The 17,046-nt window shown below is 44.2% G+C and overlaps 1 protein-coding gene and 1 long non-coding RNA gene across 6 annotated transcripts in view; one reads left to right on the top strand and one right to left on the bottom strand.

Annotated features, from left to right (window-relative positions):
* The window catches only part of EXPH5 (exophilin 5), a 66,508-nt gene extending 53,140 nt beyond the window's left edge, over positions 1–13,368 (top strand). For 4 of the 5 annotated variants that reach the window (XM_064505048.1, XM_026100196.2, XM_064505049.1 and 1 more), the window contains 2 exons: positions 3,151–3,277; positions 5,176–12,793. In XM_064505048.1, coding sequence (XP_064361118.1) covers positions 3,151–3,277; positions 5,176–10,520 — 5,472 coding nt within the window. In that variant the 3' untranslated portion in view covers positions 10,521–12,793. Of the gene's footprint in view, positions 1–3,150; positions 3,278–5,175; positions 12,794–13,007 lie in introns of those variants that run through there. The other variant, XR_003259180.2, reaches the window with a different exon arrangement.
* LOC135327170 (uncharacterized) lies at positions 7,533–17,034 on the bottom strand. Its single transcript, XR_010387319.1, has 8 exons — positions 16,232–17,034; positions 15,892–16,093; positions 13,548–13,626; positions 12,140–12,282; positions 9,954–10,071; positions 9,316–9,435; positions 8,290–8,501; positions 7,533–7,638 (listed from the first exon to the last, which is right to left on the bottom strand). It is a non-coding gene; the product is annotated as an uncharacterized LOC135327170 (long non-coding RNA).
* Positions 17,035–17,046: the final 12 nt, after the last annotated feature.

A 17,046-nucleotide genomic window follows, 5' to 3' on the forward strand; every position in this document is an offset into this window, starting at 1 on the left:
CAGTGTCACAGTATGGTTGTGACAGTAGCACAGAATGGTTGAGGTTGGAAGGGACCTCTGGAGATCATCCAGACCAACCCGCCTGCTCAAGCAGGGTCACCTACAGCACGTTGCCCAAGACCGTGTCCAGGTAGCTTTTGAGTATCTCCAAGGATGGAGACTCCACAACCTGCCTGGGCAACCTGTTCCAGTGTTCAGTCACCCTGACAGTAAAGAAGCTTCTCCTTATGCTCAGACGGACCTTCCTGTGTTTCAGTTTGTGCCCATTACCTCTGGTCCTGTCACTGGACATCACTGAGAAGAGTCTGGCCCCATCCCCTTTACACCTCCCTTCAGAATTTTAAACACATTGATAAAATCCCCCTGAGTCTTCTCTTCTCCAGGCTGAACAGGCCCAGCTCTCTCAGCCTTCACTCATATGAGAGATGCTCCAGGCCCTTGCTCATCTTTGTAGCCTTTCACTGGACGTGCTCCAGCAGCTTCGTATCTCTCTTCTACTGGTGAGCTCAGCACTGGACCCAGCACTCCAGATGCAGCCTCACCAGGGCTGAGCAGAGGGGGAGGATCAGCTCCCTCGATCTGCTGGCAATGCTTTTCCTATTGCAGCGCAGGTACCACTGGCCTTCTTGGCCACAGGGGCACATTGCTGGCGCGTGGTCACCTTGTTGTCCACCAGGACTCCCAGGTCCATCACTGCAGAGCTGCTTTCCAGCAGGTCATCCCTCAGCCTGTACTGGTTCATGAGGTTATTCCTCCCTAGGTGCAGGATTCTGCTCTTCCCTTTGTTGAACTTCATGAGGTTCCCTTCTGCCCATCTCTCCAGCCTGTTGAGGTCCTTCTAAATGGCGGCACAGCCCTCTGGGGTATCAGCCAGTCCTCCCAGTTTTGTATCATCAGCAAACATGCTGAGGGTGCACTCTGACCCTTCATGCAGGTCTTTGATGAATAAGGTGAACACGGTTGGACCCAGTATTGACCCCTGGGGGACACTGCTAGCTACAGGCCTCCAGCTAGACTTTGTGCCACTGATCGCAACCCTCTGAGCTCTGCCCTTCAGCTAGTTCTCAGTCCATCTCACTGTCCACTCATCCAGCCTGCACTTCCTGAGCTTGTCTACGAGGATGTTGTGGGAGACAGTGTCAAAAGCCTTGCTGAAGTCAAGGGAGACAACATCCACTGCTCTCCCCTCATCTACCCAGGCAGTCATTCCATCATAGAAGGCTATGAGGTTGGTTAAGCGTGATTTCCCCTTTGTGAATGCATGCTGACTACTACTGATCACGTCCTTATCCTTCACATGCATGGAGATGGCATCCAGGATGAGCTGCTCCATCACCTTTCCAGGGATCCAGGTGAGGCTGACCGCCCTGTAGTTCCCTGGGTCCTCCTTCTTGCCCTTCTTGAAGACTGGAGTGACATTTGCTTTCTTCCAGTCCTCAGGCACCCCTCCTGATCTCCGTGACCTTTCAAAGATGATTGAGTGTGGCCTAGCAGTGACATCCACCAGCTCCCTCCACACTCGTGGGTGCATCCCATCAGGGCCCATGGACTTGTGGATGTCCAGTTTGCTCAAATGTTCTCTAACTCGATCCTCCTCCACCAAGGGAAGGTCTTCCTTTCTCCAGACTTTCTCCCTGGTCTCCAGGGCCTGGGATTCCTGAGGGCTGGTCTTAGCAGTAAAGGCTGAAGCAAAGAAGGCCTTTAGGATGTCTGCCTTCTCTGTATCTTTTGTTACCAGGGCCCCTGCCTCATTCAGTAGTGGGCCCACATTCTCCCTAGTCTTCCTTTTGTTGCTGATGTATTTAAAGAAGCCCTTCTTGCTCTCCTTGACATCCCTTGCCAGATTAAACTCCAAATGGGCCTTGAGCAGTAGGAAATTATTTTTTGGCTGAATGCTCTGTATTATAAGTACAAACTCAATTCAAGCATAAAACAACACATTTATGTCTGATGTAATTCAAGTGTAGTCTGTTCAAATAAACAGATTTCCTCCAAGGATGATATATGTTATTATTTTAATTACTTTATTGCCCTGTATAACTAACACATCTTTCATCCTCTTCTATTGTATGGTATAACCACAGGGGGGACTAAAAAGATGTACAGTATATAATCAAAGGTATAGAGAAGGTAAATTGGCCACCTTCCTTCTGTCATACTTCAAAAACAAAGGGATAATCTATATTAATATATGACTGAGTCAAAGATCTTATCAGGATTCAGAGTCGGTTAGACTATTATATAAGTACTAAGAAAAACGAGAGCTAAAGTAGTCAGGGTTTTTTCCTTTAAAAAAAGGGGGAAAGGTTCTCAGCTATCATAAATCAGCAGAGTTCAGCAGTTGTCTGCATTTCTACCATGTGAGAATGTGACCTGAGGGAAATGTGGATGGGATATGAACCTCTACATCTTGGCACATAAATTAAACTGAGACTGATGGGGAATAGAAAGAAGACATTTTCCCCACTGATAAGGTAATTTATTTCAGTCTCCCAAGGTGCTGTCTTACTTCCCATCATGAAACTGTCTTTTCAGTGTTTTGCTCCACAGAGGGCTTGGAGGAAATGGCCTAAATGGTCATTTGTGATACCAGTCAGAAATTAGTGACCTTTTAAAATCAGTGGATACATGCAAACATAATGTAAATTTTTTAATTTTTTCTTTGCTTTACAAAAAAAATTGTGCAATCAAGCCAATACTGATGAGTCTTAACTGTAATAATTAAACTAATTGATTAGCTGTGAAAAGATAAAATGTTACCATGTGAAAATCAGCTGTGCTATTTGATTATTAATCTCTGTTCGGAGGTCAGTGTGAATTTTAAAATGTGCTGGTGAAGGAAGAAGTGATTAGGAAAAATTAAGAGATACTATGCGATAAAGATGCATATGGAGAAAAAAGGGTAACTACACCCCTTATTGTAAGTTCATTATAATTAATATATCTACTTATGAGTACAAGATGAGTGTATCTCCATATACATCAGTAAGAGCCTCTGAAATGCATGTAATTTTACAAATCTGTAGTTGTAGATTTTTAACAATGCATTGCTTAATTTTAAAAAGGATTTTGGACCCACAAAGAGTTTACTGCTCTCTGTGATTTTTAGTACATAGAACTCAAATCATGTTATCTTGAACGTTTTAACAGGCTGAAACATATAATTCCCCAATGTCAACCGAACCAAGCTGTCATTCTTTTGATACAAACCAAGATGAATTGATGGAAAGAGGTACCCAAGAGTGGAGTGAACAGCTAGAGAAAGAGTTCTTCCGTGGTAAGTCTGTGTACTTACTTTGTTCTGTTGCTGTCGTTACCAGCAGTGACTGTGGTGACTGGTGGCAGAGAGAATTTTCTGCAAAAGCACAGGCTGTAAAGATATGGCTCATTACTTTTTACTGTAGTGGCTACTTTTTTCTGACTTTGTCTGTCTGTTCTGACCTTGAGTTTAAAATGTGTCGCTGGTCACTGTTAAGAGTCCATTTCATCTCATCTTGATCCAGTTCAGAAGAATCACATCTTAAAAGTGTATATTTCTCTTCACTTATTATAACAGGAGCCCGTATTACTTCTTTAGAGGTAGACATATAAAGTCATGTGAGAAGAATTTCATCCCAGTTTCCTGCATGTGTAATTTTGATATTGATGCCTTACTGGGCCCAGTTTTATGAACTGTAAAGCTTCAAGCCACAGAAACTTTATGGCCTTTAGTTACCTTTCTGGGAGCTCCCCTAGAGTCTAGTAGTAAGTTGCTGGTTCTTTTTTTTTCTTACTATTTGGAAGCCAGACAAGATCAGACCAAGCTTATGGGAGTACAGAGATGTTCTTCCATAACCTTTCACAGATCTGTGCGAAAACCAGAACATGAACATTGCTTCCTGCCACCCAAAATTACAACAAGAAATCAAAATTGGGAATGAAAGCATGACGAGGAAGCAGTGGGAGAGTCAGCCATGACTGAGGAGAGCACTGCATGGTGAATAGTGGTTCTTCTGGAACGCACGTGCTCATCACTGCTTTTGGGTGTCAGTCATAACTGTGCACACACATTCCTGCTGACTTCATAGCTTGGCTGATGTCCTCAAAGTGGAAGGCTCAGAAACAGCTGCTTTTCTTTCTTATACTAAACTGGGCCTCTCAGGAGTCATGTCTCTTCTGCACTGAAGAGAAACTCAGAAAAACAGAAAATCTGGTTTCTTTGTACCACTTTTTATTCCAACTCTATATACCTAACAGTGCTTTCTTAATGATCCTATACAATTTGCACAGATCTGTACTGACTGGTCAGTGAATCTTTTTTATTTAAATTAGTTAGGAAATGCTGTAACAAAATAGCCAAATCCATTTGTGATTTAATCTTATGTGTGCTTTTTCAAAATGTAAAAAGAATGCAATTAGCGAATGCTTTTTTTTTTTTTTTTGCTAATAAAAACACTTTAAATACATTACTGTTACTTAATCGTGTGACTGAATATCTTGGTTAGCTGATCTGTGTAATGTTGAATTCCAGTTAATCAGACTGGTCTATAAATACAGCCTTGTTGCTGGTATGAATCACAAGTTCCTAATATTTCATTATCCTTTTTTTTTTGATCAAGAAAATGCCATTTTTAGTAACTTAGAGTAAGTAAGAAGCTACAACTCAGTGAATAGCTTATTTTCTGAACAAAGCAAGCAGTGGACATGCCAGACTACTGAATATGCTAATTTGATGGTATGCAGAATTCTGTGCTGGCTTACAGTTACATCTCAACTGTGCTCTGTCTGTGCTCTGGGAACATGCAGAAAAGTCCATGTTTGCTTTTCAGTGATTTTTTTGCTTACAAACTGGAATTTTGGAAGGTCTTTCCCCTACATTTAGCTGGTGAGTATAAATTCAGACTTCAGATTGATATGTTCTTCTTTTAAATAGCAGGAGGTTAGCATTTACATAAAGAACAGTTTAAAGATCAGTCATGGAGCAGTACATTTTTTCCCTTGTAGTCATGATGGGTGACCACTGAAAGGCCCTGTGGATGAAGAATGTGTGGTTTGGGAAGGGTTGTGAATGTTGAGAAGCTGACTCCTTTCACAGCCAGCTGTAATTATTAATGTAGTACATGAAACTTTTTAACATATATAGTCAGAAGGTTATTAAAGAAAACAAAGCCACGTATGTCTTTTTTTCCTGTGCAGTTTTAGATGATCTGGATGACCAGCTGGCCCAAGAACAAGCCCAAGATCCTTTAGACAAGACAGTTTCTATTAACAGTGCAACAAATGTGCCATACAGTAATGCATTTCCTACTTCAGAGAGGCAGACTACTCTTAGAGGTAAACACAGAAACAACTGGAGCAATGTACCTAGCACGGTTTTCCCAGATGGACTGAGAACAATGAGAGCCAAAGATGAACACAAGATTTTCATCAGACCAAGGAAATTACGCAATGCTTATATAAACTGGCACCAGGCAGCCTTTAAAGAAGATTACAAATACAGTGATCCAGTTGATGGAAATCCTCATCTGCTAAGCAGGAGGCTGTCTTCTATTTCTTTTGGACAGTCTTCAGAAGGTAGCTTGTATCCTCCTTCCATAGCACAGAACAGTGGATTTAGGCACAAGTGTTTTATGAACAGGGATACAGCTGGGAGAGGTTTCTCTGTATGTTCCCTTCAGAGATGTCCATCCTCAGTATCTTCAGACCAGCTATCAGCATCTAGTTTACAACATCCATTGGCAAGGGAGAGCAACAATGGTTTTATACCAAGGTTTGGTCAACAAAATCCAAAGAGAATTCCTCTGTCTTCTATTGTATGGAACAATACACCAGACTCTCCAGCACAAACATCAGCTCAAGAAAAGGTGTTTAGAACCCAATCACTGGTGGAGTTTCATGCAACAGACCATGGTAGATATACTAGCCCTTTGCAAGAAAGTAGGAAATATGCTTGTTGCCATTCAAAACACCACTACAGAAGATCTTTTTCAAGTAGTAATTGTTTCAGTAGAGTGAGTTGTCCTGACAAAGCTGCTTCGCCATTGTACTTTGATAACTGGGAAAATTATCCATTATACAACTCAGAAAATAATCTCTCTAGGTCCTGCTATAGAGATACTTCTTCTCATGGCAAGTTGCATACAAATCAAAAAAATTCTCCCTATGGGAAAAAAGATAGCTATCCTTCTTGGGCTGATATACCTCAGTACCACAGTGATAAAGTGTTTATTTCCCCTGATGCCAACTTTGAAGTGGTTATGGCTAACTTAAATGACTGGCAGTGGACACATACAAAGAATGCCAAGTATGCTTCACAGCGCCTGCAGAGTGATTTTCACGTACATTCTCCAGAAAGTGAGAGTATCAAAAAGATAACAAGAACTGTAAGTAATAGAACTCTTTCAGAATTCACTGAAGGCTGTCAGCCTTGGCTAAGTTGTCACTCTCCAGTTTCTTCATCTGGCACCAGAAGCGATGAGCCAGTCTTTCCTGATTCAAAGAACCAGACAAAACCTATAGGACAGAACAGCAATTCAGTCATTGTTACTGAAAGAAGTAGTAAGATGAACTTCAAGCAACTAGACAATGTTGAAGATAAGAAACTGCCGGATGAAGTAGATATTAAAGACATGACATTACTGTCAGTTTCTCAGCAAGCAGATACAAACTACACCAACACCCAGAGTTTTCCCTGCAATAACTCTGCTTCTGCCATCCTGCCAAACAATGCATCTCTCTCTAACTCACTGAGATCAAAGAGACAACCCCAAGTCACTGCCAGAAGAGAGACTGCAAAAATGTATACATCAAACAGTAATAAAAGAAACGTACAAATGAAGGAAAATGATTGCCCACCCGACAGTGTGTTCAGTCAGCCTCCCTGTATTTTGCCAGCTGATGAGAGCAGAAAGGAATCTTTTCTTCCAAGTCAGAAACCATGGGAACATAATCTGCGTTATGCAACAAAAAGAAAAAGCATCAAAGTGGATAATCAGAGTACGGAAACAGTTAACCAAGTTACTGCAAAGGGACAGTCTTCACTGGTGGATGTTGCTTCTGCTCCATCCACTGAAAAGTTAGTGAACCATCAAGGCATGGTGTCCAGTCCTCCTGAATGTTCGTCTAGTTCCTCACAAAGCTCTCCACAAGCACTTTCTCATAAAGACAATTTAAAATGTTTAGAAACACTAACTAACTCTTCACTAAATTGCATAGTTACTGAATCTCAAGCAGAAGGTGGAAAAACAGCTCAAGTGAGCAGAACGGATGTTACTGAAAAGATTTCACAGAAAACATCGCAAAATCCAAGCACATTAGTTACTAAGGACTGCAATAGACAGTCCACTACTAGTTCTCCACGAAATGAAAGTTTTGGAAATATTTATGCACATAGCTTTGGAGACCCCAAGACCTCTGAACATAGTTTAAATTATTTTTGCCTTGAAAAAGAAAGTGGAGAAATAAGGAATAATTCACCTTGTATTGAAAGGCTTAACAAGCAAGACAGCTTGCTGACATACACCAGTAGCTGCAGCATTACTGGCTCCCCTAGCAAAAACAACCCCAAATCTCCTGATCCACTTGTTATCTATTATACCTTACCTAGAAAATCAGCTAGCATTGCTGGTAGTATCATGTCAGATACAGCCATCTCTTTCCCTAGAGAGAGTAGAACAAGCACATACAATTGTTCAAGGACTGAAACTCCAAACAGAACTGATGCCTTTTGTTCTAATCAAAGAAGTATGTTCTGTTTAGACTCAAAAGATTCCTTGTTAACATCAGCACCATTAAATGCTGCTACAAGTATCCAAGAAAAAGATTATCCTTTCAACAAAAGTCCTAATGATTCAGTAAGCGGTAGTACTTCAGTCGGGCTGACAGACAGCTGTAACGATCTGACCAGAAGAGGATACTCTGGGTTTTCAGATTGTAAGGAAAGGGGAAATTGTTTGCAGAAATATAAAACTACAAGCACATTTACAGTTTGTGTTGATGAAGATCATGTCAAATATCATGAACTAGTTTCAATCTATTACACATTACCACGGAGGCATTCTAGAACATTTTGTAACCTCTTTAGGGATAATTCAGAGGATGCAGAATTGCCTCTTCCAAAAGAAAACTCTCAGTCACCAAGAATACATAACAAGAAAAGTGAAGGTCACATGAGTTTAGCAAATGTATTTTTCCCTAATACTTTGGAAAAAGAGGTGCCTTCATATTCTTCTGACCAGGTGCCTTCAGCTCTGGTCACACCTGAGAACTTAGAAACTGCTGTTGACAGTAAAGACGAGAATTCCCACTTACCTCCTAGCTCTGAGAAGGTATGTGCTTCAAAGGCAGTAAGTACAGTACGTATTAGGAAAGATACTTCACCAGTTCTTTCCTTAGCAGAAAGTACACTTCCTGACATGAGGACAACAGACATTTCTTTTGGTGATCCACAGTCCATTGCAACAGTGGGTAATGCAGGCAAGGCCACTTCTGGTGCTTCATGCAATCAAAATACAGAAACATGTCTGAAAGAAAAGAAGGGAATTTTGCAAACAGCCACACCACTGATCTCTGCTTTATCAACCCCTCCCAAATCAGGCAGACCTTTAGAGGATCTTTGTTATTCAACTTCAGTAAATAAGAATAGTGTACAGAGGGGAAACTCTGAAAACTGCTCTCAGCCTACTAAAGTAAACACAAATAAAAATCAGAACAGTTTACTGCTCCACACAAGAGAGAAAAGTTCTCTTGGTAGGAACAGTAATTCTAATGTGCCAATTCCTCCTGCTGAAGATAGATACAGGGATACTATGGAAGTCAAACAAAGAGAAAGTCTCCTACACCAAATCACTGCTCTGTACAGTAATAAATGTAGTGGACTGCAATTGAGAACTGACAATTCAAGGAACAGCACAAATGATTGTAACAAAATGCTTTCAGAATCTCAGAACAAAGCACCTGAGGTAGGCACAGCTTCCAGTGCTGACCCGGTACTTCAGCTAGACAAAATGGGTAGCACAGATACGGATGAGTTAAACAGTTCAGAAATTAAAAGAGCGCAGAACTTGCAGAATACTGAGATGGGTAAAGAGTACACTGGCCTGCAGGAATCGGGGAGGCACAGTGAAGATAGCCTGAACATTATTTGTAAAGATAAAGTCCTTAAGGTCACACAAGATCAAAAGTTAACACAGAATGCAGAAAATGAGAGCAAGCTTCTCTCTGGCTGCACAAGAGACAAAGTAAAAGATACAGAAAAAAGGAAAAATAGACCTTCAATTAAAAATAAACTGGCAGCTGTTTACAAAACAAGTCGAAAATTTTCAAGTAAAAATTTACCCCCAAAGCCACACATCAGTAATATTTTCTCACTGAATGATGGAAGTGCCTCTTCTCTAGAGGCTGACATGCCCCTTGACTCATTGCTTTCAGCAGATTCCAATCAGTCGTTTCTGCAGTCTGCAAATGAAAACCAGAATCATAGTCTGGACCCCGAAGGGAATATCCCAATACAAAGAACAGCTGAGAGGAAGAAGAGTGAAAATGAAAATGATCTTTTTTTGCTTGCTAATAACACAAATTGGAGGTCTTTTACAAGTTCTCACACCCAGAAGGACACCATCAGTCCCCCAAAAAACGCAATAAAAGTGGAAAACAGGCCAAGTCTTGCAACCCCATTTCCAGATAAAATGGCCACAAGAAATAAGAATTCCCAAACAGTTCATCTTGGGTTAGAAAACAGAAGCCAACGTCTCTCCCCCTGTGCTACTACACCAGACCCAGTGGATGATGAGAAAAGAAGAGCTAGCAGTAGTGGGTGCAGTCCTCCCTTGCCACTTCTAACTGACAAAAACTCAAACCCGTTTATAAATGACTACTTGCAGGCAGACATCTGTCCAAAGCAAAGCTTGACTTCTCAGATGGCATTTGGTCAGCATCAAAATACTTATCAGTCTAATAGCTTAAAAAATGCGAACCTGCATAGTGATCAGTTGCGCAAGAGTCATGCAAAAAATCAACGTGAGCGTCACATTTCTGAGGGTACTTGTGCTCGAGATTCTCATGACAGCTTTGCCTCTGGAAGCAATATTCTACCTAAAGATAGTAAACATGGGAAGAGATTTAAATCTTACTCGGAGCTGTTGTCTTGTGACGAAAATGAAAACTGGGCATCTGACAAAGTAAAAAGTTACAGCACTAGGAATTTGATCTATCCTTCTGTTGAATTTGGTATATTCGGCAAAGAACAACAATTGGCTTTCCTGGAAAATATCAAGAGGTCGCTCACGGAGGGGCGATTATGGCGGCCTTGCCTTCTTAATAACCCTGGCTCTTTCAGAGATGGAGAGCGCCCTTGTTTAAGCAGATCTGAGCTTTTGAGCTCAAGCTCTACCGGAAGCAAAATATCATCAGCTGCTTCATCCCCCAGAGAGCCGACGGAACTCTGTCAGGGCGAGCCAGCAGCTTACTCGGACTCGGACACTGATACTACCACAGATGATGAATATTACCTAGATGAGATAGATAAAGAATCAGAACTATGACAACTTGTGGTACTAAGATAGCAAGATAGCTCAGTAGTTTCTGGGCAGGCAAAAACGTGAAATATTTTGAGCCTGTTCTCGTGCTGCTATAAATTGGTACAATTTGATCAGTTTTAAAGAAGTTAGTATCTTATGTTACATGAGCGTTTGACTTTTTATATTAAATATGTGGCTTCAACATTGTTCTTCCTAGAAGAAAAAAGACCTTCCCAAAATTTTAAAAGATAAATGACTGTAGAGCTTTGGGCAATATAACGTTAGAGGTGGCTTTCCACTGACATGAGCAAGCACTGGATCAGGCTCCTGCCAACTAAGTACAACAGTGTTTCCTTATTTAGCAGATCGTGATAATGGCAATCCATCCCGCCCAACACACATCCACACAAAATGAAAATATTTCAATGTTTGTAGCATACTCCGTAGGAATGCTCCTTCCCTGTACTCTTGGGAAGCAGGCCGCAGCAATGTCAGCGGTGGAGTTTGTTTCGCGATACAAGCTCTGGGTTCCCCGTGCTGGGTTCCGCACTGGGATTCCTGGGGAGGTTCATCATTGCGGTAGTTCTGACTGCAGCTGAGGTGGTTTGCCGGATGGCTGCCCTTGTTTTAGGAACAGGCTAATTTGGGTTCATAATCTGGCACAGTACAAAATGTAAGAGAATGTACCTTATTTATATCCTATATAAATTGGGTAGGTTGAATCCTAAGCTGTCCTAACAGTGGGAAGGCAAATGTGACCCTGCGATGACTTGTTGCTTCCTGCAAAAAGTTGCAGTTCTTTGACTGACTCTGTGCCTAGATGGTTCCCGTTATAGCGCAGTGCAACCATTGGGCTACTTCAGGTTTACGCTGCCAAAAGCAGTCTGAGAAAGCACTTTGCTGGTTCAAGATTGTGCTGTACAAAACTGGTAATTTGTTTTCATATGAAGTAAATAAAACTGGTGGAAAATCCTCCATGCCCTTTGCTAAATTACCTTTTCCTTTCAATATTTTTCAGACGTGCTCTCTGTCACCACAGAACTTTTTATCTTCTGAGCTTAAAGGCTGCAAACATTTTCCTTCAGCTATTCCTCGGCCACACTTGTAAATGTAGCTTTATTATTCAGTAGCCAAAACTCATCCCTAGCCATTAAATTTCTAACTTAGCTTTGACCTCTTGACATGCAAAATCACAAGTGGCTCATTGAGCCAGAAGGTAGTATTTTTAAACAATTATACAGCATTTATTTTTATTTTAATAATTTCAAATACAGTCTAAAATGTTGATCCATATTTTGATATGCTTTTAATTAAATAAAATTTCTGTAAAACATAATTATATTTTTGTAACTGGAAGGACAGTATATTGATATTTTAAATAATATATTTTAAACAAAACAAGCAATGCTTGTATCACTGAATACTCCACAAGAATCTAAAAGAGATGAGAAATACTGTAGTAGGTAACTGGTATCCTTATTTTTTTATACTGTAAACTTCGTTAAAGAAGTGGAGCTATAATTCAACTATGTACTGAAATGTAAGTATTATTACTTTATATTATGATAAATTGTCTTTTGTTGTACATAAAAGGACTAATATAAACTGTGTATTTATAGTCAGAACTGTTCTTTACGACATACCTGTTCGGGAAGGATATAAGCGTATACTGACATGTAATACTGGAAGGAAATAACTGCCATGTAATTGTAATCTTGTAAGATGGGCTGTTCTAAGGAGAAGTTATGTTTTTCTGTAAATGGTTCTACTCCATATATACAGGATTCTGTAGAGTAAGACAATAAAACCAACCTAATATTAGTGAGGAATTTCTGCTGCTCTTCTGCTGCTGCAAAATATGTTAGTCCAAACACTGGGAATACCAGCCTCCATAAGTTAAACAATAATAAAATAAATGTTTACAAGGGAGGTAAATGGTCATGCAGTTTTGCTTGACTAGAAATGGATTGTTTAGAATAATTATATAGAATATTTTTATTTGTAAATATTTTCTATCTGCTCAGTAGAATTTGGATTAAGTTCTCACCTTACTGGCATAAAAAGGTTTTCATTTGCTATGTTATGTATGTACAGTAAATCAGGAGGTTTGATTTAAAGTAAAAAATAACAGCTTTTGGTCATAAATCAGTTATGCAAGGCCACATTCTGTTGAGGATCTGTAAACTAATATTTACATAGAATGATGCTATTCTGTAAAATAGTCAATTTTGTGAAAACATAGGGAGAAAAATTATTTGAATAAAGAGATCTGCTCCATTAGCAGAGCCAGAATTTGACATCTTCACTCTTCCAGGCTTTTTTCTTTGGGTACAGTATAGCCTATAAATGGTCATCACTTATAGACTTTTCATATTTAAAACTACTTGTTTGAAATAAACTGTGCAGTCAAATGAACAAATGTATTGGTACTATGTTTAGTTTTCAGTTATTGTGAACACCATAGACAATTTATCCGAAGAAAAAAATCCAGCATCTTCTTTTTGCTTCCAGGATACTGATGGCAAACAATGCTAAGCGTTCAAATTCCCAAGGTTTAAAATGGGGCACGCAGCCTTGACCCATCGTGCAGCTCTAGGCCAACACCGGAAAATGAAGCACATGATGCGGTGACTGACTCTGTGCAGCTGTGGCATGTCTCACACACACACCAGGGACATGCACAGCTGATTGACAGGAATCCTTCACCTGCCAAGATGCTGGCTGGCAGTGCGCTTAGGCAGCTGATGCTCAAGCTAGCTAGCAGTTGCATTTGTTCCAGCTACATTTTATTTTTCTGCTAATTGATGAATCTCTAGTATACAAATAATTTTCCATTAGCAGCAATATCTTCACAGTAATAAAGATACGTTAACCCCATAGAGAGCTGTATGCCTATAACTTACCTTGATGAGATTATACTCTGCGCAGGGGCCAGGGGTAATATTTAATAAGTAGTTTTTACTACACAGATCCATGTGGAAATCCCTTCAGCCAGAATCAGACATCAGTGGAGGCTGTATGCCATATGCAGTGTTACTCTGTGGGACTCACCATCGTCTTTGAACCTTAATTACTGCAGCCAGCATCTGTGGTACCTGAGCTGAGCGACACAGTCCTTCAGTCTGGTTACCTAAGAAAACATGGTTTATATGCTAAGGTTGTGTTTCTGCCAATCTCTGTGCACCCATCAATTCACTCATATCCCCAGATGACCTTCAAACTTACTAACAAATCTCAATGGCATTTGAAAGAAGGGGCAGAATTCTCCTGGTTGCATGCAAACGGGATCACAGGAGAATCCAGGTTGGGATGCACCTCAGGGGGTCTCTCGTCCATCCTCCTGCTCACAGCAGGGCCAGCTCTGAGGTCAGACCCAGATGCTCAGGGCTTCGTCCAATCGAGTCCTGAAAGCCTCTGAGGATGGAGACTGCACAACCCCTTGGGCAACCAGTGCCACTGCCTGGCTGCCCTCATGGGGAAAAGTTTTCTCCTTGCATCCAGTCTGAACTTCCCTTGTTCTAGTTTATGCCTGTCAGGCCTTGTCTTCCTGCCATGCACCATTGTGAGGAGCCTGTGAAAGTACTGGCAGGCTGCTGGCAGGTGCCCCCAAAGCCGTCTCTGCTCCAGGCTGGACAAGCCCAGCTCCCCCCAGCCTCTCCCCACAGAAGACGTGCTCCAGCCCCAACCATCTTGGTGCCCCTCTGCTGAACTCACTCGTTCATCGATGTCTTTCTTTTGTTGGGGGGCCCAAAATTGGATGCAGTATCTAGATGTGGTCTAACAAGTGCTGAGTAGGGAGGGAAAGTCCCTTCCTTGATCTCTGGCTCTGCCCCTGTTCACACAGCCCAAGGTGCTGTTGGCTTTGCTGCCAGGGCACGCTGCCGGCTCACGTCCAGCTCGCTGCCCACTGGGACATCCGGGGCAGTCAGGCCCCAGGTGTGTTGTTGCAGGCATTACAGGGCCCTGCGGGCATCCCCAGCCCTCCCTGTCCCTACCCCCTTCCTGAGGCCTCCCCCCAGCCTGCCCAGACCCACATTTCAGCCCAGCCTGGGTCCATCAGTCCCTGTCCCACCATAGGCCTGATCCCAACCCAGAGCCATGGGCAACCGCCTGGCCACATGGCCTTGTCTGGCCATCGCAGGCTGTGTCTGACACTGGTCACCCTCACTGGGCCTGATCCCAGCCAGGGGATCGATGGCCTGCTCCTGCCTTGTCACCACAGACTTAGCTGATGATCTAGGCCGGGCTGCCCGCAGCTGGCCCCGCTCCCCTCGCTGGGGTACGGCAAGGCTGGTCCGGGGCAGCGAGGGCCCTGCCCTGCGGCAGCTCCCCACACCCTGGGGACCCCCCAGCCTGGTGCTCCCTGGCACCAGGAGCCGGGCTGCGCCTGGCTCTGCGTTGCATTTCATGGCCCACCCCTCCAGCCCGCCCGGTACCCCTGGGGAGCAGCCTGGCCCTCCAGAGCATCCACTGGTCCCCCAGCCTGGCGTCACCTGTAAGCCAGATGCCCACGCGTGCCATTGCCTCCCGCCAACCGCCAATACAGCTGGTAGGCAGGGCAGGTCCCAGGCCAGACCCCGGCGGCACTGCCCTCGGCACTGGCCTCCAGGCAGACACGGCCCACTGACGCTGCCCTCGGAGCCCCGCCAGCCAGCCAGCTTCTCGCCCGGCTGGTTTTCCACCCATCCACACCTAACCTGGCTTTTGTGGGAGACAAAATTGTTGGGAAATTGTGGGAGACAGTGGAGCCTTTGCTAAGTTCAGGGTAGACGACACCTGCTATTCGCCCCTCACCCACAGAGCTGGTTGTTTTACCCAGGGGCAGCCGGGTCGGCCAGGCGTGCTCGGCCCATGGTGAATCCAGGCTGACGGCTGCCAGCCACCGCCTTCTCCTGCCCGTGCCCAGCAGTGTGCACCAAGCCGGTGCACGGGGGCGCGAGAAGGGCCCTTGCTGATCCCTTCGCTGAAAGTAGCAGCCAGGGATGAACCAGCTGGCCAACAAGCAAACATGCAGCTACAAACACTATACATGTTTTCTCTTAACCATGGGGAGTATCGTATATGGCATGCTGGTGGAGATGTGTGATTATATGAGGTGAGGGAGTTTAGGAGACTAAAGACAAAAGCAAGGAGGAAACTGGACCTGATAGTTCTGCTTTCAAGGAACCTGTTTTTCATGGTCTGTATGCTCAGAGACTTGAAGTTCATGTTATTCATAAACATGCAATGTTCATATATATATATATATATATATATATGGGAAAAATCTAGGCTTGCATGGAAGCTTAGATTTAATTCCCTTACAGTCTTGCAAGCCCCCACCTCTACTGACACCCTGAAATATTTCGTCGTAGGCCAGCAGCAAAGATGCTCTTGATAAAAATGACACAACAACCTCAGGAGACACAGCTCTTGAATCCAGGCGTGGGTCCGAGCCGCATTTGCACTGCACGCTGGGGAAGGACGCGTGAGCACACTGCCTCCTCACGCCTCCCTTGGCAGGGAAGGGGAGCACAGCGCAGGGGCCGATTTGCCGGTCTGTCTCGATGGGTTCCCCAGTCTGTCCTTTGGTTTAAACGCAGCCACCATGGGAGATCCTAGAAATAGTAAGGGGGAGTTTTAAACTATGTTTTTATTTCTTTTATAGCAATCTTTGCCTGTATGTAAACTGATACAGGCCATAACAATTAATAAGCTTTCGAGAAATAAGTTTTTTTTTTTTAATTTGACAATACCAGTTGTTGAGCTGAACACGTTGCATGGTGGAGTCGTAGAGACCGTTGTTTCTTCAGTTCAGCCTGCAGGGCACCCACAAAGAGACGGAGAAACCTCTTACGACATTAAAGAACAGCTTGTGTGGAGACAAATGGGTCTGAAGGGCAGTCTTCACTCAGACACAAGGTTCATTCCCCAAGTCTGTGAAAATGCAAAGATATGGAAACAGGTAACACTACGCACCGCTGTTATAAATGTCACCTGACGTAACCTCTGCATTTCAGAAACCCGGACTGCATTTGGTGTCAAGAGACTGCTGCATCTGCCTCACTCGGTGTAATGAAGCCATTTGGCCAGGCTGAAAACCAGGAAACCGATTTTTCCCAGCACAGTGAAGATGCTGCCGGGCTGGCAGCCGCCAGCAGCCCCGCGTGCGCCTGTCCGCAGCGCCGCGTTTGCAGCGCCCCATCCCGGGGGTGCGCGAGGGGGCGAGGGAAGCGCGCGAGCAGCGGGCGGACGGGCCGAGCCGCTCCCTGCCGGCAGGGCGCCGCTGCGGGCCGATGCGCGGGGGAGGGCTCTGCCCCCCGCGGCCCTGCCGGTCTCACCACCCCCACAAAACGGTTAACGCGGGGCAGCGGGGCCCCGCCACGGCCCTCCCAGCGCCCGGGCGGTCCCGGGCCGCGCGGCGCGGCGCAGCGCAGCGGGCGGAGGCAGCGCCGCACCCCGCGGGGCGCCCGCCCGGGGCGGCCCCGCACCGCACCGCACCGCACCGCTCCGCGCCCCGCCGCGCCGGGCCCGTCCGGGGCCGGGGGCGGCCGCGGGGCGGGGAGAGGGG

The sequence above is a fragment of the Dromaius novaehollandiae genome, chromosome 1 (genome assembly GCF_036370855.1).
Source record: "Dromaius novaehollandiae isolate bDroNov1 chromosome 1, bDroNov1.hap1, whole genome shotgun sequence".
In the NCBI taxonomy this organism is placed as follows: domain Eukaryota; kingdom Metazoa; phylum Chordata; class Aves; order Casuariiformes; family Dromaiidae; genus Dromaius; species Dromaius novaehollandiae.